We start from the raw sequence: 27,354 nt of genomic DNA, 5'->3' as shown, positions 1-27,354 counted from the left end.
GGGAAATAAACTAACATTTTTAGAATTTTCACTCCCATACTAGTGGAAGTTTGTCACTTTATGTATAAAAATGCAAACACATCCTAAAAATATAAAGAGCACTGTCCTCAAAGCTGAAGTACATCCTGAAAATGACAGATACTGCCTTGGTCAAGTAGGTTATACATGTGTTACAAGTCTTTGATTAATACTGACATGCCTATTTGCTAGTATTAGATTCTTGTAGTTATCAAGAGTTCTTTTTGAAATACTGTGTGCAGTGTAGATCTGAAAGATTTGTCACAAAGGTACTTTTAAATTATGATCAGCAGAATTGTTTCTGAAGTGTGGATTTTTTTTGTCAAAATGTAGCAAGACCAGTCATAAAAATACCAAATTAAATAAATTATCAAATTTGGTAGTCACTATATATTGTTAATATATTTTATATTTATATTACACACTTTGAGAAGCACTGGCACCACACATGCCTTCTGTTGAGCATTTATCTGTTTATCTTCTAACTGCCTAAGGTACATTTTTCTATTTGTATTTAAAGCTTTGAGTGGAACACTGTTTATTTCAGTCCCACATAGGCACTTAAGATTCTGTGTGTAAAAGTGCATTCTGCCTGCCTCTGTACAATGCCATAATGGGTACGCTGAAACAACTCGCATGTGAAGAGTTCTCACCATCTGTAAGTGTGGCGGCTGTTCCAGTGGGTGAAAGGCAGTAGAATTTCAGATGTTTGTTTAGAAATAAAACAATAAATTCTAAGATGCAGCTGCAGTTCAGAAGTGTTTTCGTTTCGTTTTTCATTAAAAATACATTGTTGTGTTGATGTGGTAACTGGAAGTATAAAAATTGTTCCACACCTTTTTATCATAGATTGTATGTGGTGGACTTTGCTCAGTGTAGTCGTGTGCAATACCTGAAGCAGAGTTCAAAAGTCTCCACTGCTGTTAGATCTCAAGCTCTCAAGAAGTTGTGTTTCTCGACCAAAAGGCTGGAAAAGAAAAAAAAAGGTTCTAATTGGTTTTTGGGATAGATGGAGGGAGGGGGGAGGTTACCAGTTTATGAATCTTCTTTCTGAAAATAAGCAAGCCTCCAGTGTTTAAGGCACAATGTTGGTAGTGCAGTAGTTATTCGGTGTTGATTTTTTTTAATGTCAAACTGTTTTCACTTTCTTTTCTTGTTGTGCTAAGTTTAACCATAATTCCACATTTTACACGTAGATATTATGGATAACCTTCACTTGCATGTCATAGCTGTGGTCCTTTACTTTAATCTTCCTGGATCAGTGGGAACCAAGTCACAGTGGATTCTTCCTGCTACACATCTCCATTCAGAATGCCGGTGGGATGGGCAGTTCTTACTGAATTGCTCTTTTACCAGAATATCTACTGTTCCAGAAGATATATCACAAACAGCAGTAACAGCTGATCTGAGTCACAATAATATTAAAACTTTTGGGTGCTCTGATGGAAGAAATGAAGAGTGGATGCTGAAACACCTGAACCTCAGTAACAACCTGATTTCTGAACTCTCTTTAACTACTTGTACAAATTTACTCACTTTAGAAACTCTAAACCTCAATGCTAATGTCATCCACACCCTCACGCTGGACATGCCGTCACCTGCACGGGGCTCTAGAAAGTACAGCATTGTTGATCGTCTCCTGCCTTCTTTGAAAGTATTGTCAGTTGAAAGAAATAATCTTAATACAGTTCCAAGAGGTAAGCATTTCAAAAATCTTTAAAGATTTGACTCCCAAGGGGTAGGGTGGTTTTGGATATAATTCTTGCATCTTACTGAATCCAGAATGTGACTTTCTCATTTTATTATACTAAGGTGAGGGGAAGTTTCACCGGCAAATACAGAGGCGGAAGTAAATAGGCTGTTTGTTTACTGTGTTAGGTTTTTAATGCAGTCTTAGCAACTGTACTGCGTTAGTAGCAGTCAGATGTAACCAGATTTATCCTTTAAGAGCCCGAGCAGTATTTTTGCTTGTTGTGTAAAAAGGGGGAGTAAGGATCTTTGGAAAAACACCAGCCTCCACATCCCAGTCATGGACCTTAAGGTCCAAAAAATTACAGGTCATGAATTTCATACTACCCTTCAGAAGGACATCAACGCTCTTAAATAAAACTTTGCTGCAGGAAGATATATTTTGTTCATTCCAACCTATTTTGCTCAGTGCTGTTTAACACTCAATCGCAGGGACACCTTGGTCTAGCAGGAGAGGGCTGTAAGGTTTCAGGAGACTTTGAGAAAGGCTTTGCTGGTCACTGAGCTATGCTGGGCAGCTTAGCCTTTATCCAGGGATGATTCACGGTGGCCAAACAATTCAAATGAAGCAGAAGCTACCAGATGAGCAACCCTGTCCAATACAGTATGTTGAATTTATTGATGTCTGGTAACACCATCAGATTCATTAGAGTTTGAAAATACAGGAGGACAAATGATGACAAACAAAAATACCACTTATCCCACAAAGTCACATAAAGATAATATATTTGCCCCTACACAGGGTCCTGAAAGTTCCATTTTTCTCCTTTTATGCTATTAAATAATTGGCACACAGGAAACCCATTTCACTTAATGATTTTGAAGTGTCTGTATAGACAAGGTGGCTGTATAACAGCATAGAAAAGCTTACATTATAAAACATATCAATGAAAATTTGATTTGTTTGATAGATAAATATGACTGCCCATTATAGGATGCCTCAGAGGGTCAAGACAGATCAATCCTCTTCTATAAGAAACTCAATTTTTAAAGTTCAAATTGTGCATGGTACCACCATACTTCAAGTTATACTTAAATCCTGTATTAATTTAAATACCTGTTCAGAACCTCATTCTTGTCCAAAATACTTCACTAAAATTCTGACGTTTAACCTCTGGAAAGAAACACCAACTGCAGTTCTATAAGCAGAGGTTTCCCACAGGGAAACCCTTCTCCCAGCTCCTCCCTGCCACAGGAGCAAGGCTGCTGCCCATACTAGTGTATATTTTTGGCACAAACTTAAATTCAGGGAAGTAGCCACAGTACAATTCCTCCTGCTGGTGTGCTGATGAATTTATGAACTGCCAGAACTTCTGTATGCCTTTCCTATCACCTACCTCTAGTTTTGTACCAGGAATGAATCATTCCCTCTGCTTTTCACAGTGAACCCAAATTATTCAGCAAACACAACTGTTGGATGAGAAAAGAGGTTTCTGGTAAACAAGGTGATACCAAGGGCAAAATTTTTAAGAACTAGTAGCTTCTCAACATGCTATATGATCAAAAATCACTTTAGAGTGACGCTCTGGTATTGAACACTCAGTATCAGTGGGGATGCTGGATGTTCAAGTGCCTGCCTTTCCACTGGACCTTGCAGGCTGGAGCTTCAGGGGCTATCTTCCCTGCACCTCAAGAAAATGAGGTGTCTCCAGCAATCACAAGTGTTCCTTATGTAAGGTGGATGTTATTGTAACTAGGATACACTGAAGAATATACTGCCATGCTTCGTAATTCACAGGCAGATAGGCATAAGCAACAACATGGTTGTTTCCATTTGGTTTTACATCCTATGACCGCAGTACAAATAATTCCAGGTACGGAAAACTCCCATGAAACTGCCCATGCAAATGGATAGGAGATACTACATCACTTTTTGCATCTCTGTCTTTTACTTAGAATTAATGTATTTGGATCTTTCAACTCTGTATATTGCACCCTTTTTACACTCCTTTCCTACCTCCAGTTCTCCAGAGAAGCTTGCTCAAAGTACACAGGAATAATTTTGTTAGCACAAAGAAATGCTAGTGCTTTTACGAAAGTGTCAATTAAGACATTCATTGACTGTGAATGTTTTAACGTGACAGCTATTGATGCTATGCAGCTTTTAGAATGGGACAACCCCTGACTAGAAAAGGCAAAACACAAAGGCTGCAGCCAATCATTGCAATAGTGAGGAATGGAAGGAATTCTGTTGCAAAGAATTTTCTAAAGACACCTGATGCAATTGGGAAAACAAGAATATGAAATGTAAAATAGGCTTTTTTCTTCCTAGGACTAGGGCTCCTGCAATCTTTACAAACTGTCCGTATATCATCCAATGCCATACAACAGATTGATCCAAAGGATTTTCAAAATTGTTCACAGCTGAAGGACATTGACCTGCGAAATAACAAGATTACTAAAATTCATCCAGATGCCTTCAGAGACCTCAACAAATTACAGGTTCTAAAGCAATACAACTGTTTCAATATTTGATGTTAATCATTAAAGATACCATTTATCAACTATTCAGCATGATCATATGGTTCTGATTATACTACTAGTCTGCAATTAAAAAAACTAGAGCAAATGCTGAAAATATTTTTACATATTTGCTTTTTATAGGTAGGGAAACACACGCTGAAATGCACAAGATATAACCATAAATTCACAATTTCTCCATGCCACAAATCAATCCATAACTGCCTTAAACACATGTCCCCTTCTACCCCCATCCCTTCCATGGCAAGAGCCCTGCAGCTCCCTATTCACACAGAGGTAAGTCTACAATGGGAGAATTCTAAACACCACAATTTAAACTTTTCATCTACATTAAAAAGCCTAGGACAACATTGTTGAAATCCTAAGCAGATGTATTGTTCATAGAATTACAGAAGAGCTTGTTGTAAGATGCTGCAAAGAATTCCATTGTAAGTCTTACCAAATTAATTCTGTATTATTTCCAAATAGGTTGTGGATCTCCGTGAAAATGCTCTGACAATGCCTCTACCACAGATACTTGTCAGTTTGAACTTCTTTCAACTTGAAGTATATTTGTCAAAGAATGTCTGGATATTTAACTGCAGGCTAAACGCTTTTAAACATTTATTTCATTTTGTCTTTGACGCCACAAAGAAAAAATTAAGCCTTTCATACAAAAAGTCTGCCAACAACTCCCAGAAACCTCTGCTATATCTTTCAAGTTTGCATTTAAACTGCAGGGACAATGTTTTGTTCAAAAGGGCCACAGTCCCCATGGGGAACACATCAGTGCTGACCTGTAACATGGACAACATAAGGGGTACGTATATCAGGCAGTCCATCCAAATGCTGCTAAAATCTAAATCAATGCAGAATGATCAAATAAATCTGGTTTTAAAAGTGTATTTCTAAAGACACTGTTTAAAAATAACTGAGTAACAATTTAACATGCAATAATATTTCATCCGAAAGTAGTATTCTGTTTAAGAATATTTGGAAGTTAGGTTTCCCCAGTCTTCGTCCCCTTCCTTATATTAAAGGAGAAAGTGATACCAAATTATATACAAATAATTCTCAGTAAGTAGTGCACTGCTAATGTATTGGTTCACTTTGGCCTGAAACAAAGGACCAATTAGTAGGGTGGCACTTCTGAGGCATGCAGAAAACCAAAAAGGATGCAATACTTTTCAGTATTCAGTTACAGCAAAATGAAATGAAGGTTTATTTGCAGGGGAAAAGATCCCTATTTCTTCCCAAAAAAGTACAGCTACTGTAGCACACACTTCACTTACATTTAAAATTAATAGAGAACATTGAGGGTGCAAGCAACAAAACCTATAGAGCCAAGACTTAGCATGCAGACAGAAAACCAAGACCAAACTTAGAGCGGAAGGTGTATTTGTCATGTGTCGTAAGGCAAAATGGTTTCCCTCTAATGGACTAATAGCACTCGGAGGTGGTAAGGCTTTCCCCTGGGAATACTACATCCCCAAATTAAATATGCAGGACCTATGCAGAAATGCCACCTGTTTTGTCTGTTTATAAGAAAAGTCACAGAAACCTGGATTAAAACCAACACACTGGATTGCAGCAAAACTCAGCTGGGAATGATAGCTGATCCAAAGACAAAGCCAAAAGTACGACCTTGAAACAAATTGCTAAAAGCCAACAACCGGCTATGGCCCACACTAGCTCAAGCTTGGAACAGTTGCTCAGTCTGTACAAATATCCTTGATTTACACTTTTTTCTGCAGTCAGATCAGCAAGTACAGGAAAATCACAGTGGTTGAAACACTGTCAGTTAAGAGGTAATGCTTTATCCCACAGCTGCACACAGTGACCATGGCCAGGCTGCAGAGCAGCTGGCTGTAGACATGTCTCTTTCATAAGGAAGATTCAGCAGGTGTTTCTAGTACACCTGAGCTTGCTTAGATGATTTCAGTGATCTATTCCCTCACACTACCATTTTTCTTGTAAAGTCTGCGATTAAGACCCCACATCTGTGTTTTTAGATGGGAGACAGTGGGGAAGGGCCTGTAATATGGTTTAACAGACTTCATAATATGTAAAATTTACTTAGGACAGATAAAAGGAAAATGGGGTTTATAATAAACTGTTAAAATTATGAGAGATAGTCCAGAGTATATTCTTAAAAATATCACTGGACCCTGCAAACCAGGTATACTATGCTTTTAACAAAGACTGAGTTCATATTTTCTTTCATTTCAGGCAATGGAGTCTCTTGGTGGACACCTAAGGGCAGAATTTCAAAAAAACACAGTCTTCCTGATATGACACTGGATAAAATGAATAATTTAGTGATATACAATGCTGAGAAATCTGATGAAGGATTATATCTGTGTCTTTTTAATACAACAAAAGATAAATATCTCATTTACAATGTAGAGGTGAAAGAATTAGTTTCAGCATTTTTGGTTAGAAAAGCTAGGGACACTAACGCTGTTATTAGACAGCAACAAACAGAAGCAAACTTTGCTCTGGCTGTCTCCCTCTCTGTGCTCATCACATTTGTTTGTGCTTTTTGTCTGGGTGCTTTTGCTAGACCCTACTTGGAGAGCCTCTGGAGACTCATGCGCAGGAACAAAAATTCAGGTTCAGAACACACGTATTCTAATCAAGCTTTTTCACATGAAACCTTGAGCAGACAGTCTTCTGCAAGCAGACCAAGAAATACACAGCATGAAGCATTATTTTGTGATAAGAATTCTTTAAGAAACACACATATTTTTCCTACAGAAACTTCTATTGTGTATGAAAATGTCACTGGCAGTGGTGTACATTCACCAAATCCCAAAGCACAGTACCAGAAACAAAGCAATACTGAGATCAACATGAAGGAAATACCAGTGTTTTCAAAAGTCCAAACTAGTATTGATGATGATGAAAGTACAAACGTTTATGATACTGGACTATTTTTTGTAAGGACGGACTACCAGAAGAGCAATGAAATAACACCAAAAAGCAAATTAAGAAACAACTCTGGCCTGCTGCAGTCTGAGATCACAAAAGTGACACCAGATTCCCCAGAAAGAAAAGGTGTTGTTTCACATATTGAACCCAGGCACACTAAAACATTTATGCACGGAAGGCAAAACTGTGAAAAACAACTTGGTCTAAATGGCAACAAAAATATACCTAGTGATGTTGGAGATTTTATTTCACTCAGTAGCTCCAGAAGAGATGCAGATATTGAGAATTTAAGCATCTATGAAACAATAGAAAACTCTGCCCTTACAGAGCACAACTATGAAAGGATACATTCATATGAAAACGATGCTTCGGCTGATGTATTTGGTGACAGTTCTTCAGCTGAAGGGACTCCATTCACATTGAGCGACTCTAGTTCTTCAGCAGACTTTGAACTGGAACAATCTGATGTTAGCAAAAACCTTCCAGTCCATCAGTCATCACGAGATGAAGCCAATACAGACAGTGGAACTGAGAAATTCGCAACACCGCCAGAGTCTCCAAACATTACTGCTGAACTTGAGCAGGTTTGGAAAAATAAAGATGAGCAGAGTGCCTATTTTGAGACCACTGTTAGTTACGGATCAGATACCACCATGCGTGAAACAGCATCCCCTTACGCTGATAAATGCAGCGGCCAAGAAAGCATGCCAGATCCAGATCCAGTCATCTCTCCAAGTCAAGAAATTCCAGATACATTTAATTATTTTTCTAATGCAGAATCAACAGTACAAAACTCTATTTCTGATTCTCTCCACAGTCAAAGTACAGATTTTGGCAACACGGAACTTAAGTCAAAACATTTTCCCACATATGACACAGAGAAAACTTCTGAAGAGGATGAACTGCAGCTGTCTCTGCTTCCCAGAGAACCACAGCATTCCCTCAGCTTCAGTCACACAGAACAAAAAGAAAATGCACCAGCAGAAAGTACAGATGAGCACACAGCCAGGAATTCCCTGGAAAAGAATCACAGTGAAGCAGATGTTACATTAAGAAGAAACATGAGTACATCTGAGGACAATGGCTTTGGTTTTGCTCCCACTGATACTGGTTTGAATGAAGTTGTAAAAAAACCATCACTGCTGAATTCCAGCAAAGAATCATCTCTTCAGTTGCTGCCTGAACACACAGCTGAAAAACATTTCATGTTTGTTACACAGCAAGATGACTTGCAACCACAGGGGAAGGAGGCTTGTGCAGATAAAATGCAAGAAGGTGCTGATGGGAAAAATTCTGATGAATTCATAGAATTACAGGATACCAGCAATTGCAGTCTGCATGAGGATACCAGCAATTGCAGTCTGCATGAGGAAACACAGTCTTGTAATCCTACACCAGTTCTGCTGCATCTTCATAGTTCTGGGAAAACACAGTCAGAAGTCACAACAGATGATTGCTTCCAACTGGATCAGAGTGATGAGGATGCGTATTCCTTCTCAATCCCACAAGGTTTCTTCAGTGAAAGCACACCATACAGTTCATGGTCCTTCCCACAAAAGCCAATAGGAAATACAATCTCTGAAAGCACTGATTCCAGCAAGATGAAGGATCACACTACTTTGACAGAACTGGAGAACCATTCTGAAACAATTGTAGATCTCCAAAATTCCAGTGAAAATCTCAGCAAAAAAAGCCAGACAAATTCAGGACAGAACCAGTTTTTTGTTAAGAAGAAAAGAGCATTTGATGGATTTGCTAATATTTTGCAAAGCAGGAGAACAAACTTCGATAGTTGAAACACAAAATTGTAATACTTAGCTCCCACAGTGTTTATGTCATTACAGCAGGTGCAAACTTAATTTTGTATTAAAGTGAAATTACTTTTGTTTAGAAGGGTACTCATAAAAAAAACAATAATAGACTTTATAAAAAGATACTCCACAATATTAATAAAGCTTTTGCTGAATTATATTTACTTTCTCATTACTGGTAGTTGATACTAATATATAGCTTCCCTTGGAATTTGCTTCAGATACTCACTGTTTCGTCTTTTTGCCTAAAATAAATGCAACATGGAAATTTACATTATTACTACTATTGTGTTTTCTTATGGTACTCAGCCTATACAATGAAATAGTATATAGTACTGTCTTCTGGTTTTTGAGCCAGATTTGTGGATTATCTCTGAATTCCTATTGTTGCAAAGATAAATAAAGTCCAAGCAGTATTCAATTGCATTTCAAAATTACTTTTTAACTTGTCAAAAGAGAAAAGAAAAAAAAACACCTTTCTCAAAGAAACATAATAGAATTCAATTCTTGCAGAAACATTAGTTTCAGAAATGTAGCTATAATGGGACATCACCCAAAGTTTGAAGATGTGGTGACATAGGCAGAGTAACTAAAAAAAAAAGACAAAGGATCGTATACCCACTTGAGAATTTTACTTAAGAGGGGAAAAGAGCAGTTCCAAACTGTTATTTTAGAACATCAGTAGCCAAAAGATAGCAAATGTAAGGTAAAATTAACTCCGAATATACATAGCCCAAGGCCCTTTCAACAGACTCAGTATCACTGATACAGTCATTGAAGGGAAATGTCATCGTGAAAGGGAGCAGACCCAGTTCTGGGAAAATGCAGGAAGCTGGCTACAACTCTGGGAAAACTCTTCCACAAAGACACTATTAACTCCTAAAAAACTCCAAACAGAAGGAACACATTTCAATTCCATCACAAGAGGAGCAAGTCCAACGGCACACTACATCACTGAAACTACCTTTAAAGAAAAAGCGAAGAACGAAGAGCCCCCACCAGCTTTCAGTAAAGCTGATTATCCACACAAATTCTCTGTGGGCAAAACAACTTTAAAAATGCAAGCCCTAAAAAAAAGCACTGACTTGCTCTTTTTGCTATCTGTGGGTCTTCAAAGACCATTAAACAGCCCTCCAAGGCCTGTCAGCTTTTGGCTATTGCAGCTGCTAACATGGTAGAAATCTAACCATACAAGCAAGGCAATTTTGTGAACCATGGGGAAAAAAAATCCACTCAAGTGCTCTATTGGTATCTCATATACTGAAATGTTTTGCCATTTGCTCGTGCAACAGTCCAATAGGATTTCAAAATATATATTGGAAAATTATTTTCTTTTTTTCTGACCATGACAATGCTGCAGTGGTGAGGCAGACAGTACACTACTTATGAGAAGCCGCAGGATTTCTAAGATTCCCTTTATGCCATAAAGTTGTGGGAAAGTTCTGTTCTCATCAGGCAAAGTAAATTCACTCCTTTATGGTAGGATTTTAACATGTGGTGAAGTATTCATTCTACTGTCAAAATATTATGTTTAATCTCAAACTCATCTTTGTATTTCTGCCTAATCTTGCCACTGTCCTTTGCTACTCATCTCTCCAGTTTTATTATGTCTTCATTCAAATCCAAACACTCAGCTGCTTCTCCTTCATATTAGTTAACTTCATTAGCAATTGCTCTTTAGTACAAAACCTTTGTATTTTCTGTGACTTCCACATAGTACTCATCATACTCTGCTCCTCCCTACCCACCTCATGTTAGCATGCCCTTCTGTACAGAATTAGCTACACAGCCCCACACACACTGATGCCAAGATTGTATCCTCATCTTTCTTTACGTTTCATCCCCTGTAACTTGTTCACACTGAAAACTTGATTTAGCTTATTTGGCCACTGGGAATTTTCTAGGACACCTATACTAGTAGGAAGCCCATCGCTGTTCCTAGCCCAGCTGACTGTGGGTCATCAGTCACAGAATAAGCTCGATGAAAAAGGTGCCTGAGTGTGTGCTGTATCAATTTGTAGCTGAAGCATGAGGAATAGGACAAGAGGATGTCTGGACACACACACCCTTCTCACAGGGCAACGGCCTGCAGAGCTCCACAAGCAACAGGACACAGAATCCCTCATACAGTGAATCAGGACATGAAAAAATACAGGCATTTTAAGAGCAGATCAAGAACTTCAAATACAATAATCAGAGTGAAATAAAACTAATTTTCAAACATGTAATAGTTTGATAATTGTCAAGTTACTTGCCGTAGGTACAAAGCATTTCAATCTCTCCTGAATACGCTGAAAATTGGGCTGGAAATCAACCCTTAAATATAAGACATGCACATTTAACCTGCACATAACCAACAAAAGAAACTGTCTTGGATAGTAGTAGTAAATTTTTCATGGTAGAGAAGACTGCGACTCAACCCCTCTGATAAGGACAGATAAGCAACAGCCTACATTCTGAGAAGTGGCAAAGCCAATCCCAGCCTTCATCAGAAACATAAACACAATGAAAAACTTCTTCAGGATGGGTTCTGCATTACAATATTCTAATTGCAATGTAAATACATTCATTTCAAATCTTAAGTCAAGGCTGGAAGCAATAGCTGGAGGTCACTTAGTCCAATGATCCTGATCAAGCAGGGCCACCTATAGCCAGTTGCTCAGGACCACATTCAGATGGCTTTTGAGTATCTCTGAGGATAGACTCATTAACAGTGCATGGTAACCCTCACAGAAAAAGACAGCAGTTCTTGGTGTTCAGAGGGAGCCTCCTATGTTTCAGTTCATGCCCACTGCCTCTGGTCCTGTCCCTGTGCACTGGCTGAAGAGTCTTTGTCTTCTTTACACCCTCCCTTCAGATATTTAAATACTTAATAAGACTTCCCACAGCACCTTCTCTTCTCCAGGCTAAACAGCCATAACCTTTTCCTCATGGGAAAGAAGTTCCCATCGCTTCATTATCTTCATGGCCCTTCACTGGACCATCTCCAGAATATCACAGGGTCTCTGGTACTGGGATGCCCACAACTGGAAACACTGGCAGCCTCACCAGTGCTGTGCTGTTGTAGGAGGGAATAATCATCACTCAGCCTGCTGTCAACACTTCGTCTGAATCAGACCAGGGACCACTCACCTTCTTCACAAGGGCTTGTTGCTGGCTCATCTCTGACTTGGTGTCCCCCAGGACCCCCAGTCCCTTCTCTGCCAAGTTGCTTTCCAGCTGGGTGGCCCTCAGCAGATACTGGTGCAGGGGATTGCTCTTCCTCAGCTGCGGGACTTTGCACTTCTCCTGTAGCTCATGTAGTTCCTGTCAGGCCATTTCTCAAGCATGAAGGAGGTCCCTCTGGAAGGCAGTATGATCCTCTGGCTCATCATCCTTTACTCCCAGCTGTCCTATCAGCAAACTTGCTGAGGAGACACTGTGCCCCCCCACCCAGCTCGGTAACGAAGCTGCTGAACAGGAGTGAACCTAGCTCTGACCCTGGGGGTACAGCACTAGTTACTAGTCTCCAATCAGACTTTGCTCTGCAAAGCACCACTCTCTGGGCCTAAATTTTCAGGTTTTAGTACACCTATCTGCTTATTCAGCCCATATATCAACAGCTTTTCTATGAGGACCTTGTGGGTCAAAGGGCTGGATTTGATGAGTGGGTAACAATTACACTTCTTTAAAGCTTTGTCTTGAGACATTTCTCCTTGAATTGACTTTTTGAAAACTTGTGTATTACAGTACTGTTTTACACTGACACACTTCATTTGAACCATAACCTTTCTGAAACACATACCTATTCCCAACAGATTTAAATACTGATTTACTCTACTATTAGAAACAAGGGGGACAAGATCTTACACACAAATTCCCTGCTAATACCTGGTAAACGCTGCCTGCTAATGTATGTTCAGATATGAGAATTTCTGAAGTATGAATCACAGAAAAATCTGAAGTCAAGTTTCTGAAACAAACACAAATACTGTTTATTTGTGGGATGCCATTTTACAACACCATGAAAAGACCTAAAAAAAAAAAAGTCAACTGGATTAACTCATGTTAGGTGGCATAATAGTATTTCCATCATATTGTGAGTCACAGGAGTTTAGCACACCTCATTGATGCAATATCCAAATAACTAAGACATAAAGCATTCAGTTACAGATTAACTGCTGTTCCTGCAGTAGCAGTGTCAGTAGGTGCTATTTCGACACATGTACACATGCACACACACAGTGGGGGAGAGGGCAAGGATTTTAAAAAAAAAAGCAAACAAACAAACAAACAAAACTACTGAAAAACCCCAACAACAACCAAACAAAACAAAACAAACAAAAAAACCCTTTACTTTTGGTCTCAATTACCAAAAACAGACTATGCAGTTTGCGGATGGATTCTACACACTTTTAGAACAACGAAAAGAAAAAATATAAGGCCTAGAAAGAGGTATGTTAGCAGCTATAAATTAAGCCAGGGCACAAGCTAACCTTTAAAGCTGCCTATATTAATTCCCAGAGTATCAAACAATTTGTTAGACTTGTGACTAAGGATCAACAGAAATCTGGGAAAACCTTAACCCAACTGAAGTACACTGCTTGTCCTTCAAAACAGTAACTTGGGAAGATTAACCAAGTAGCAATAAGCTGTAACTAATTTTGATTGTATGAGCATATTTCTGATTAATTAAAACATGCGTTTTTGTGGTAAAATGGGAGAAGCCTCTGCAGAATTAGAAATGGCTACACAAAGATAACCCAAGAATTTATTGTAGCTTAAAGACAGCCTTAAAGAGGTTTTAACTGAAAACTCAAAGTACATAACTAATTTCAGTAATTTCTATGTTCTTCAGCTTGCTTTCCTTGGAAAAAGATAAAAAGTGAAAAACAACAGTAATAGAGAACTATATTAATACTTTAAATATTTAGTATCAACTTTGCTTTAGAAGGAAATTTAATTCATTGACTCTTTTGGTTACTAACATTAATAAAATCATTTAGGTTGAAAAGATCTTTAAGATTATTGAGTCCATAGAGCTCCAAACGTTTGTCATCTATCAAAGAACATCAACTGCTACAGTCTCTGGACACTGTTTTACTTCTACTACCTGTCTTTCCAATTTACATCTCCCAAATACCAAAAATGTACTGTAGATTAATCACCAAGTTTCTGCTAAAAGTTCAATAACAGTACAACAGACACATTAACACAAGACCCATGACATTTTTTCAGGAATGACCTCTCAGTGTCTTGTCCCAAAAAACAGCATATTTTATAGATTACTTTTTGTAAGGGCTGGGAGGGTAACCCACAATCAAACAAAAGAAAAAAATCTGCATCAGCTTTTTGATGGCATAATAAACAAAAAAAAAAAAAAAAAAGAAAAAAAAGGAGAATGCCACACTTGTACTAAATACAAGATTAACTGAGTAGGTTCGTTACCTTTTCACAACTATTAAAAGTTTCTCCAATATACAGGAGCAGGCAATGTTAGGATCTGCTTATCAGCATATATAGCAAAACCAGCAGGATGGATAGCACAGGGAAGCTCATCAAACCACACAGGTCCATTTCAGTCCATTTGTTCACTATAAATGTCAGTAAAACTGTCTCTACTAGCTGCAATTGAATCTGTGGTTTACTTTATGAAGATGCATGTTTATAAACCTGCTGATGGCTACAGATTCATACTGTTTCAAATGGAAGAAAAAAACTGCAGCATTTTGAACACATTCTTCCTTTCCATCACTTCCAGTTACTTTTACCCAAATTAAAAAAAACAAGTTTGTTTGCTTACATAGCACAAGTACTTTCTGAGGTTTTTCCCCCATTTCTTTGCTTTTAATTATATTTTTTATTCTGATAAGCATTTGCAAAACTGCCAACACCAGGCTGAACTGATTTCTGTCAACCATTACATGAAAGCTACACCTGTAATAGCAATATATGAAAAGTGTCTTTGGCTCTTGCTCCCATTATTGGAAGCTCAGTTATTCGTGATGTACATAACCTCTTACACAAACTTGCTTTTGTTGCAGGATTCACACCAGTTTGTGCTGCACAGTTTCCTAGAGTAAACAGCTAGCTTAATGATTTAAGAACAATTACACCTACTTCACTTAAAATCTTGGCAATCACAGTTTGGCCTGATGTTAAAAGTTATATTGCTTCTAAGTTCATTCTAAACCAGCAGCTCCACTGCTAATTCATTACAGTAATACTATTGTAATATACACATTTACATCAGAAGTTTTAATAAAAGGTGTTTTTTCTTAAGAGGCTTATTGTAAACGTTAAATACCACACTCCACTCAATTTCTTGTGCAAACTGGCATCAAAAATGGAATTAAGGTTATGTGCATTAATACATGAGAAAGCACTGACTGTGTATGTTTTACCACTACTAACTCTAAAAAGCACTATTTAGTGCTACAGAAGTCCAAATGTAGGTATTTCACAGGAAAGGTAATATTTTCTTCTTAGAATCATGAAATTCTAGGTTTTGTATATGCACGTATATTGTATATTTACGTATATACAAATATACACAAACAGACACACAGTTTTTGTCTTTGGCAGCTGAGCTTGAAAAACAAAAACCAAGAACAACAACAAACAGATCTGAACACGACTGACCACCTGTAGCACCACAATTACAACTTCCTGGCCCAGGGCAGCAAACTAATGTGCTTTTCCTTAACTAGGCTTAATCCTGAAAGGAGTCAAGTCAATGGCAAGTCAAGTTGTTCCTGACTTGATGGGAAGGGCAGAAGCTTCAACACAGAAGAAAATTTCACTTCCAACACAAGCAGCTTTCCTCCTGTTCCCCTGGATCGCATTCTAGGGAAATAACAAAACTGCCAATACCTTGTGAAATATTTCTGTAGAAAAGTTATGTTATTTGTTGTTCCAAAACACCCACTGGCTCTTTGTTGTTAAATGCTCCATGAATCAATAACATTTTAATAAATCCCTAGGGATCAGAGTTTAATAGCACCAGATACTTCAAGGACCTATTTATAAATATCAACACTAACATTACTCAATAAAGAAGGGTAAGGCAACAACATGACAAAATTACAGAACTTAAATATTATTCCATTCACTCATTTTTTGCCAAAAATAATCACTAGAACCATTCCATACAGATAAAGAGATGAGTGAAACAGGCAGTGGTCCCTGCAAAAAAGTACTGTCATTTAATGCTGGTGTCTTACACGCCCATTGCCTGCAATGGACATTCTGCCAGGAAACGTGAATCCCCAACAGGAAAGAAAAATAAAATATTTAGACTACTCAACATTGTATTTTTTCCCGATATCATATTTTTAAGTACTTAGAAACATGAAGCTGGAGGCCCTTGTAAATATTAGTGTTACAAACAAAAAAATCCCCAAAACCTTTATTATGTCTGTGCTAGGGGTGAGCATACTTCATTCCCCAAACCACTCATTTCTGCTAGAACTCTCAATGTCATTGGGTCACTAGATCACAACATAGACCAAACACTCTTGGTAAACCAAAAACTAAAAGGAGTATGCCAAAGGCAATTTACAAAAGTCTAAAATCCACTTTCAAAAGGTATTTTAATTTCTTCATTTGTACCTGTAATGACTACTGCAGTTTTAACATTAAAAAGTCAGTACTTCTTTTTGAATGGAAATCATCTGTGGCATGTACAACTACTACAGTGCTGAAATATTTATATGTATATATCTTTTTAAGACACCAATATTTCATTCCTATAAAGCATTAGGTCAGGTTTGGCAAATTCTGATGAAGGAAATCACAGCATGTCTTGTCTTCTCAGAAACTGGCATCTCAAATAGTAACACTGAAACTGTAAATAGTTCTTCCACACAACCATGTCCAGAAAATCTGAAATGTTACATTTGAGACCAAAGGAAAAAGAAAATAACTAAAGTTTCAACAGACATGTAAGTGATGATTAGAAATATGCCACAAAATTATTTTTACAATACATTTCTGCAGAAATAATTCCTAGGTGAAGCCTTTTTTTATACACATGTACAAAATTTAGACAGCAATATACACATAATCACAGTGAAGACTCTGGCAAGTTCACCAATTTGTAGTGTAAATACAAAATGCAAAGCAGCCTTCAAAGAGAACAATGCTAAACAGCAAGCATAGCTAGCTTGTTAAATAGCAAACATCAAAAGTTCCCCACCAAAGGGATGCAGTGCAAGAAAAGCAGCATGCACTTTGATACAAATAGCAGTTTATGGCTAATGGTTGACATAACTGTGGTAACAGTGACTCTTGAGTGGCTGTGCATAGTTAAACTCCTATGTCATCTGTTTTCCTTTATACCATTCCACAAACTCGTCCAACAACACCGGCCCTGCAGAGAGATCAAATAACTGTATTTTACAAAATTTTGTAAAAGGACACTGAATGATTAAGCTCAGAGAAATAAATTATTTTAGAGCATCAACATATGGTAGTACTTACAGGCTCCATCTTCATCATAGTTACTGAGGTCAAGGTTAATTGTTCTGCTGAATTCAAGAACATTACACCACTGGTCCTTATTGATAACTTTGTATTTTGATTGCTGCTTGAGGCAAGAAACAGAAATTACTGAAATGTATTTTCAACTGTCTAAAACTCAGATTTTCTTACAGAACATTTAAACTTTGTGATGCATTACTGTTTTAATCTGTATGCCATCTCAAACTAAAAGGGATAAAACCAGCAAATATTTAAACCAGTGTTGAATCATGCTTCTGATTAAGACGTCTTAGAGTGCAAACATACAGCGATAAAATAAAGTCCAAAAGCAAATAAATAACATTCTATAGTCTGTTCTGCATTACACAAATCTTAACAGCATAGGAATTTGGGAAAAAGGAAGAAAGCAAAAATAACCAGCTGCACGTGCTGCTTTGGTGGTTACTATATCTTAAATCAGAACACAGCATTTTTAGCTGTTCATTCTACCTCAAGTTAAAAAGTATCAGAGAAGACAGATTAAAAAAACCCTGCCATTCTGTTTCAAATTCCGTACCTCTAGAAACTGATGAAATACTGGAAAAAGGGACCATGCTTTTCCTAAAAGAAGGCCCAACATACACTTGGCAGTATTGATATCTAGGCTGCGCTGGTCCTTTTCCTGCATGAAAAGGTCAAAAAGGAAAACAGAGCATAAATTCCAGATTTTTCACTTCCCTCACAGCTCACCCACAGATAAAATAAATTAACAAAAAAATAATATACAGCAGTATCTGACAGTGTTTTTTAATAAAACACAACTTGCCAGTAACATTTCCTTCCTTATAGCTAATGGTTTGTTATACGGAGATGTTCCCAATAAAACATCACCGTTACAGCAGATGAGGCATAAAGTCATTTCTGACTTCACACCTCCCTAGCAAGCAATGGCCATCAGATCCCCAGCCACTTTTGCATGGATCCTCTGCACAGCCACACCTCCCAGAATAGCAGTGCTGTACCCACTTCCTGCCCTGTCATTACAACTACATGGATTTTCAATAGGCACTTAGTGCTACTTGACCCTTCCTTCATTTACCTGAGAGTGAGCCAAAGGAGGATCTCTGTTATTCTAAATGGTTACATGAGATTCAGATTAAATTATCACATCAGCAGACAGAACATAATACACTAGCACACAGATTCCTCTTTGGAGTGTCTGGTTTTAGTCCAATGTAACAACAGTACATTTAAGCTTAAAGGCTAATTTTTTTTTGTTTGTTTCTGCTAAGTAAAAGCAGCAGCATCTGTACCTAACAGGTTTGGTAATCAGCCACAAATATTCAGTAACACAACTTCTGATAATCTCAAAGTAACACGCATGTGTATGATTCCATTTTGTTAACTAGTTTATTCATCTACATTTGTTATCGTGAAATTAAACCAATTTTATTGAGAGACAAACCCCCACACTTTTGTGCCTTGGTTACAGCACTGAGCTACAAATTGTCAAGTTAATGAAATCACAAAAAATAAATTTCCATATTAGCCAACGTAGACCTTGTTCTCTGTACGTATTCATGACAGTGGACTGCCAAGTCTAAATTAAGAAAATACAGGATATCACAGAAACATGGAATGGGTAAGTGGAAGGGACCACAGTGGGTCATCAGGTCCAACCCCTTGTTCAAGCAGGGTCACCCTAGCGCACACGGCTTACACTCAAGTGGTTCCTGAATATCTCCTGTGAGGGAGACTCCACAATATCTCTGGGTAGTCTGTTCCAGTGTGTGTGGTCACCTGCACAGCAAAGAAGTTCTTCCCCATAATCAGGTGAAGCTTCCTGTGCATCACTTTCTGCTTCCTGACTCTTGTCCTACTGCCTGGTACCACTGAGAAGAGCCTGGATCCATTCTCTGTCACCTTCCCCGCAGATACTGGTAGATACTGGTAAGCTCCTATAACCAACCTCACTGCCCTCCACCAGATCTGCTCCAGGAGCTCCATGTCTCTCTTGTCCCAAGGAGCTCAGAACTGGACACAGCACTCCTGATGTGGCCCCACCAGGACTGAGTCAAGGGCCAGGATCACCTCCCTCAGCCTGCTGGCAATGTCCTTCCCAAAGCAGCCTAGGGTACCATTGGCCTTCCTGGCAAAAAGAGCACACTGCTGACTCATGGACAGCTTGCTGTCCACCAGGACATGTCCCACACAGGGATATTATGGATGCAGGGAGTGTCTAACAGATCACTGCAAGACAGGTAGCTGCCCATGACAAAAGGAACTGAGCCCTTTGTCTCCCCTGTATGAATGCAGTTCTATGTATTACAGAACACACATCTTCATTAAAAAACAAGCTCAGATCATAACTGAATTGTCTTCTAGCACATAGGAAGGATGTGACAGAGCAAGATCCCAGTTCTCAGTCAACAACTGAATGCCCAAGTCACAAAGTTATGTTCATTTCATACTAAACACTCCTCAGTTCTAAAACTGTGTAGATAAAATTGAATGCAGATTTGTTTATAAAGTAGAGTGGGGAGACCAGCAATTCTGAAAACATGATAAACTGATTTGCATTCTGGGCACTAAATCCAAGAGGGATTTAAAAAAAAAGAATTCCATTACGAATTTCAATTAGTAATAAAGATGAAAAGGAAACCTGCAAAGGCATTTTTGTACTGGTGTGATACAAATCTTTCACTTATTTCCAACCTCAAAAAGTTCTAAAAACTATTTCTCTTTCCAAAGCCCATCTACACTTCTGTCACAAATACCTTTAAGCAGAAATAATGCTGCTGCCAGAATACATTTTTTTTTACCTACTGTTTATACTCTGAATTCTTCCCACACACAAGTATTAATGAAATTAGGCTCTATTGCCTTTACTTTGGCCACACTGATTTTTCATGCCTTATATTGTTACATTTCTCTTGCACTGAAATGTGAGGTTCAGTTTTACCTTTTTATGTTAAACCTTCTGTACATTCCATCACATTAGAATTTGGACATCCATTTTGCTATTTCAGAATATTATTTCAGAAAATAAAGTTCTTTTATTACTCCCACCAAGTATGAATAGTCTCATGTATATTGGTTCCACTGCAGGCAAAATTTCACCAAAGCATGTTTTATAGCAGGAAGACTGATAGAGTGGTATTTTTAAATAAATACTGAAAACATCATTAAAACTACTCCACCAATCTTCTGAATCAGTATTTCTGTAATATCCAGCTTTTACCATGTCACCCATTTTTACCAACTATTGAAATGTGTGAAGTGTCTTCCCATTTTAAATATCTTTACGCTCGCAAAATTTAGAGTAAGAAAATCCACAGTAATTATGAAGTATGGGGAACTCAGCAGTAAAGCTCCAACACACAACAGAATGTGGCCTAAATTATTTCCCTGAAGTTATAAAATAGCTTGAGGCAGAGACATAACAAAACGTGTCACTAAACCACTAAAGCATTACACATCCTATATGCTTTTCCAGTTTTGACATCTTGCACACACTGCTTTAGAACACAAACAGTTCCATTCATTAGAAGCAATCTTGAGTGGTACCTTCAGAGAAACCAACTTAGAAGTATACGGTCTTTCAATTATTATTTATGACAGTAAAGTTTGTCATTTCAGATACACACTACTTACCCGTGCAAAGTCAAAGGCATATCTATAAATAAGTTTAAAATTTGTAGGCTCATTTAACAAAGATCTCAAGTAATCCAGAGAATTTCTCAGTTTTTCTGTAGTATCACACCTATAAAACAAGAACCAAGTGAGTTCAGAGTCTGAATTCTTATTGAGATGTCTGATGTTCTAAGAAAGAATCTCTAACATGTATCCCCATTAACCTGTTCAAACCACATCACTCTCTACAGAGGCATGTTTTTGAGTATGTCTGCATAAAATGCCTTATTAAACCCATAGTGTGAAACAGATTTAGATAAAGTAGAAAACTCTTACACTGGGAATGATTAGCTTTGTAAAAAAAGCTTGTCCATGCATGGAAACCAAACAGCAAATCAAAGCAGTGAAAAATACTTCTAAAGTCTTGCTGAAACTATAGAACTTCCAACACAGTTTCAATAATTCTCTTTGGAAGGTAAGTCAAAACAGTCCTTTCTTTCTCCAGCTCTCTATGAAACACGACTATTTAACTTTATTTATGTTTATTTTGCCGTAAAATTAAGCTCTTGACTGGAGAACTCTTAGAAAGAACAATGCAGAGGTACAGAAAGGGTTTGTATTACTTAGCGCTTTAAATCACTCTAACAACATACCAATAACAAAAAGATACATGCAATCCAGCAACAAAGATGGGTGTCCTTGAGGACAGAAAGTGTCAAACCTCATGACATCTCTCTTTTCCTGACACTGCAGATCTTTCAATTCAACTGTATTTAAATGCGCAATGTCAGGTTTCAAGTTGTCGCTAAGTGACCATATCATGATAAATCAGGCCAAAAACTTGTGGCTTCTACTCCATGGCAGAGCTCTTTGCTTTAGGTGTTATGAGTCAAAACAGTCAAGTGCATTTTTTCTGAAAAGCTGTGTTTACTATAACAAACTTAAAGAGAATTTATAAGGCACTTACTGTAGTGATGTCATTCCTTTTAACCATTCTTGTAATGTAAAGTAGCCCATATTTTGTGCATCCAACTTCCACGCTAACACAAGCATAACTACCTGTTTTAGAGAGAAAAAAAAAAGGAGACTGTAAATTTAACAGAAAGATCCCCATGTTTTACAAAAAAATACTGCTCAGTAGGCTACAAATGCTTTTACTTGTGTAAGTGGAAAGTTCAGAACTTTGCTACACTATCCTAGAAGTTAAAAGAACCCTGTGACAAACCTGTACACAGTCCAAATGAAGAGAAGGTAACGGTGCAAATACATAGAGTGAACATCCACCCAAGTTATCAACCATCTCATGAGCAATACAGTGAGGAAGATGAGTTGGTGCAAAAGCTACAGAAAATGTTTCCCAAAGTAACCACAGAATTTCAGTATCAGTTTGACAAGTTCTACCTGACATTTGTTAAACCCTAATCTCAATGAGTAGCAGTTGCAAAACACAAAACTTAATTAGATTTGAAAGCTAATAATGATCCCACAATTCAAGCAGATGTTAATAAGAGATAGATAAACTAACACTAATACACAGCAAAACATAGGCTGATACATAGGTACTTCAGTTTTGTTCAAAAGGAAACAGTGTTTTTCACATCTCACACAGAAGACCAAAGCAAAATGAATTTAAGTAAAGCAATACCGTAAGATTATTATCTTATTCATCAGCTTAAGAAACCACTTTTGACAAATACATGAAAGAAAAACTTGCAAGATAACTGACTGTGATGCCAACCTGGAGAAAAAAAATAATCAAGCCATTTAAATTTGCAACTCAGCCATTAACTAGTTAATGTTAGTGCAGCTTTGTACAGCTTATAATGTGAAATCAGAATACTTGCTTATACATCCAAATGTATGCATAAATCACAACATTTATTACTCTCATAAACTCTGAAATTAGCAAACCACATTTCACTTTTCCAGTATATCTTTCAACACCACAATTCTCATTTACTTATATGATACTCCATGAATTCTTCAAAAGACAGGACTTCCAAATGCATTTAAAGAACAAGATTTAGGCACTAGGAAAAAGCCTGTAAAAGGCACAGCTGGTTTTGGAATATATATAAATTATATATATATAGCTATATACACCCATATAGAATATGTATCTGTAAATATATTTATATATAAATATATTTATATTCCTTTTTTTTTTCCAAATGGTATAATGGCCACTACTGCCCCCAAGATTGCTCCCAAACGCGTTTCAAAATCTCCCTGATTTATATTTCTTGAATTTTTTTAAACTCTCAAGAATTTTTTAACAGCAAGAACAGCAAGAGATGTAAGACTGGCTCATGTACACCACAGCAGATAGGGCATTTTTAAAATGGATTCTCAACTTACATTTTCTGGTTCAACTCCAATGTCTTCACAAAATTTCTCCATACCTTCTGGTCCTACAATGTCATCTGTGCCTGCAAACAAAATGTCTTTTACTTATCTCTAAAAATTAAAATGGGCTGTCCTTCACAGCCCAAAAGAAGTGCAATCACACAGTGCAACCTAACTTTCAAACTGTTTGTTTAGACACGATATACATATTTCCACACTTACTAGCAGACTTGGATACACTCAAATCTTCATCTCACCTTCGAAAACAGAGGAATTGTAAAACAACTTTTCATCCCTGCCAATCTCCTCATTTACTGAGATAATCTTGGAAGTGTAAATTAGTAAGATTTTCAATAATGCACTTAAGACTTACAGAATACCTCCATAATATTACCATGCCTAAATGAGTGGACGATGCCCAGTGAAACTCATTTCTACTGATATCACAAGGTCAAATCACATAGAAACACGATGTACAGCTATACACGATGCAAGACATTTATCATTCCCACAGTCTCGTTCCTCATTGTCTCATATACTATCTTAATACAATGTTACCCTGCTTCTTCATATGGCTACACCATGGCCACACATCATCTAACTAATAGCAATAAGGAAATAATGAATTGCACTTATTTCTTTGCCTATTTAAAAAGGAAAAAAAGATTAAAAATAAAAGTGCACCACTAATACAACATGGTCTTAAGATATTTGTAGCTCCTATAATACTCTTGAAAAAATTATACAGGCATTAAGAATTGTACTGTGCAATTCTATTTCTGAATACACTTTAAGTATTTTAACTGCTTTGTTACAATTATTTGACTCATGTTTGAAAGGGCTCACTTGAAAAAAAAATACAGGCTGAAATGCCTACTTTCCTCCACTATAAAGATCACATGCACAAGAAAAACAGGATTTACAAAAGGAAGATCCATCTGTATTTTATTATTAGGTAATCTATTGCAGGAATAACAAGGATTAATTATGTCTTTTCCCATCTTTTCATAACAGTCGCTCAGTTCTCAGAGTGTACACAACAGCCTTTAAAAAGACTCATTCTGTAATGCAAAAACACACCAAGGGAGGGGAAAAAATCCAAATGCAGCATCAATTGTCTGCGTATGTAAAGATTTCTGAAGCAAGAACAAAAGAGATTATTCCTTGAAAATTCAATTTTTAGAATGTTACTCAATGCTGTAAACAGAATTGTACTCTCCACTTTTCTGTTTTATCTTGGTGTGTGCATCCAGTGGAAACCCCAAAGTTCTTTCACAAAGCCTTCCTTTCATCCTTTCTTTCCACGAAAGTCTTGACAAAAATGAGTCATGCCTGTTGCTAGAGTAAAAAAATAAATCAAGCTGGTCAGAAAGGCATACAATCTAACAGGTTAGATTTGGCTTGAATTTGTCTGAATCTCCTCTCACACACTGCCACAGACAAGAGAGATCTCAAAGTACTTTATTTCATTGATATAATTTTATTAGGAGAAAAAAAATGGCTTATTACATCAAATTAAGTCACTCTTCATTATGTTTAAAAAGTAGACAAAACAGAACAAGCTGTTAGACATGCTATCCAAGACAGCACCAGAAAACTGCAAGATGACATTAAGCCTCTATTTAATTTCTTTTTGGTCTTGACAGTCATGAGATCATTTTGCCCCATATGCCAAGTCCTTCCTTTCAGAAAACACATCCAGGAAAATAAATACAACAACTAATTTCACTAATAAAGGATCACCTTTCGTGACCACATAATTAACATTCCTAGAAGTAATGCCTGAAGAAAGTTCTCATACACAAGGGCAAGAATAAATAATACAGGCTACCTTGACTAGACCCTGTGATGGGAAACCACCTGATAAAACTAGTATGGGATATTTGAATTTATTCACTTCTTCACTTGAAACCCTAAGCATCAGATTCAGCAGGAACAATATTAGTGTTACTACCTCCCTCATCCTTTAGGTTTTTTTAATTAAAGACACACCACTTCTGAGGCTAATTCTGTACTATATGGCACTAACATGGCAGATGACAGAGACTTAAAGCTGTACTTCTGTTGAAAATGTTAACTGTAGATTTGAATACTAAAGTATATATGTTCCAAAACATTTCAAATTACTCACCTCCCGTATTCTTTTTATAGGATATAGACAAAGACAAAACTGAACCCTGAACTCTTCAACCTCACATCACACAGTATAAAGGAAAGTTTCTCTAACACTCTTTATATTCAGTCTTTTGAAAGCTCAGTTAATGCAATTTTCATATTCCAATATAAATTAAACTGTTATTGGTAGGGAATTTGCATTTCACACTTACCTGCATATTCATAGAACCATTCTAAGCATCTCTTACTTGAAAAGACTTCTTCTTCTTCTGCTTTTATTCTAGTTGAATCGTATTTTCTATACATACTTAGAAAAAAGAAAGAAACAAGTAATTAATTCATCAACATTTTTAAAAGCAATCTTCTAGTCAACAGCCACTCTCAGCAGAAACATTATTCCTTTCAGTTTACTCAACATTCTGTCCTCATATCCAGTCACTTGGAACACTAATTAAGAATCACTGAAGCTAAATACTTTGTTCACTCACTGTGTCATACTTCAACTGATTCATAATCATTACCCATGTAAATGACCTTTCCCTAAAACAAACATACGTTACTTCAAATTCAACCCCAAACTGTTCTGTGCAAGTTCACAGGAAGGCCTTGCCTTACATCACCAGTTACCACAGTCAACTGATGGGCTGCAATCCAACTGTGGGTCTAAGGCCAGAGAATTCCATGTCACAGCCAACACAGATCCTACCTCTAGGCACACCCATACTTTGGGCACTTTGAATTATTACCTACAGAAAACTACAAATATTTTTTGCCACCTCAAAAAGATTCTACAAAAGGCATAAATGCCAAAAGAGACAAGACCTACACTTACATTATTTTAAAGCCATTAAGTTGGTAACACGAAACAACCACAGGAAAAAGGTTAAGTCCTCATCAACAATAACTCAAGGAATGTCATTCATCATGGAGCACAGAACCATCTGAAAAGCTGGCCCCTTCCCCCAGAGACTACCAGCAGGGTAATGCTCTTCTCCTTTGACAAGAAGTGTAAGGAATTTTAACTACGCAAAGGAAACAAATTTAGTATCTGAAACACCTAAAGCACAGAAAACATGACAGAATTGGAAGGGTTACTCCCCTAGTTCGACCTTCTGAAACAGGGACAGTATAATTTTTGCCTGCTAGAGGAAAGAGACTCAGCAGTCCAAGTAGTTATCCACTGCTGCATATGCATTCTCTGATCCATTTCTACCACTCTTCAGTAGCTTGGGCTCATGCTGAAAAGAGCAACAAATAAATGGCTTAGTCTAGAGAAGGTAGCCAAGAACAGCTCTGTAAACGTTCCAAACATGCAGAGCTTCCTCCCACAATGTCAAATCCTGCTGCGGGAAGACAATAAAGCAGCTAACTGGTTCAAGGAGAATTCTGAAACCATTTGAATAATGAAATTAATTTGGAGTTGATTTCACCACTGTTTCATCCTTCTAGAAAGACATGTCAAAGATAGCTAGATTTATGAGCTTAGAGTACACTGATCCCACTATCGCCCACCCAGCTCCAGCCATCAGCTGTGAGAAAGGGCAGCTAGAAGTTAATGGCACACAGATTATTCTGACAGGGATTCAAAGAAATATTTCATGTTTACTGTCCTAGTTCCTTTAAAGCAGCTAACCTTTAGAAAAGTAATACTGGTCAGAACAAAATGATAAACTGCTAACTGGAAGACAAATACAAATAAAGCTTTTAAGACATTTCTTAACAAAAATTGATGTTGTAGAGAAACACAACTGATCTGCAACAAATGGGAACACTGCCTAGAAATGTCATCCGTTTTTTTTTTTTTTATTTTGAAAACACTCTTTTCCTATTTGAATTACCTATTTTGCATAAG

General features: G+C 37.3%; 2 protein-coding genes across 9 annotated transcripts in view; one reads left to right on the top strand and one right to left on the bottom strand.

The window, feature by feature from the left end:
* Nucleotides 1-1,219: 1,219 nt before the first annotated feature.
* LRRC66 (leucine rich repeat containing 66) lies at nt 1,220-8,954 on the top strand. The gene is made up of 4 exons (XM_062492624.1): nt 1,220-1,715; nt 4,040-4,209; nt 4,717-5,047; nt 6,457-8,954. The coding sequence occupies exons 1-4, from the start codon at nt 1,220-1,222 to the stop codon at nt 8,952-8,954; spliced, it is 3,495 nt and encodes a 1,164-aa protein (XP_062348608.1).
* A 3,827-nt stretch (nt 8,955-12,781) lies between these two features.
* DCUN1D4 (defective in cullin neddylation 1 domain containing 4) overlaps nt 12,782-27,354 on the bottom strand; it is a 40,441-nt gene continuing 25,868 nt past the window's right edge. For 5 of the 8 annotated variants that reach the window (XM_062492770.1, XM_062492774.1, XM_062492766.1 and 2 more), the window contains 7 exons: nt 25,715-25,809; nt 23,400-23,470; nt 22,009-22,100; nt 21,063-21,171; nt 17,986-18,090; nt 17,430-17,535; nt 12,782-17,319 (listed from right to left, as the gene is read on the bottom strand). In XM_062492770.1, the coding sequence (XP_062348754.1) occupies nt 17,264-17,319; nt 17,430-17,535; nt 17,986-18,090; nt 21,063-21,171; nt 22,009-22,100; nt 23,400-23,470; nt 25,715-25,809 (634 nt within the window). In that variant the 3' untranslated portion in view covers nt 12,782-17,263. The remainder of the gene's footprint in view (nt 17,320-17,429; nt 17,536-17,985; nt 18,091-21,062; nt 21,172-22,008; nt 22,101-23,399; nt 23,471-25,714; nt 25,810-27,354) is intronic. The other 3 variants (XM_062492767.1, XM_062492769.1, XM_062492773.1) reach the window with 2 other exon arrangements.

The sequence above is a fragment of the Cinclus cinclus genome, chromosome 5 (assembly GCF_963662255.1).
Source record: "Cinclus cinclus chromosome 5, bCinCin1.1, whole genome shotgun sequence".
Classification (NCBI taxonomy): Eukaryota; Metazoa; Chordata; class Aves; order Passeriformes; family Cinclidae; genus Cinclus; species Cinclus cinclus.
Note: the sequence above shows the minus strand (reverse complement) of the source record. Positions and strands in the feature narration are given on the sequence as shown.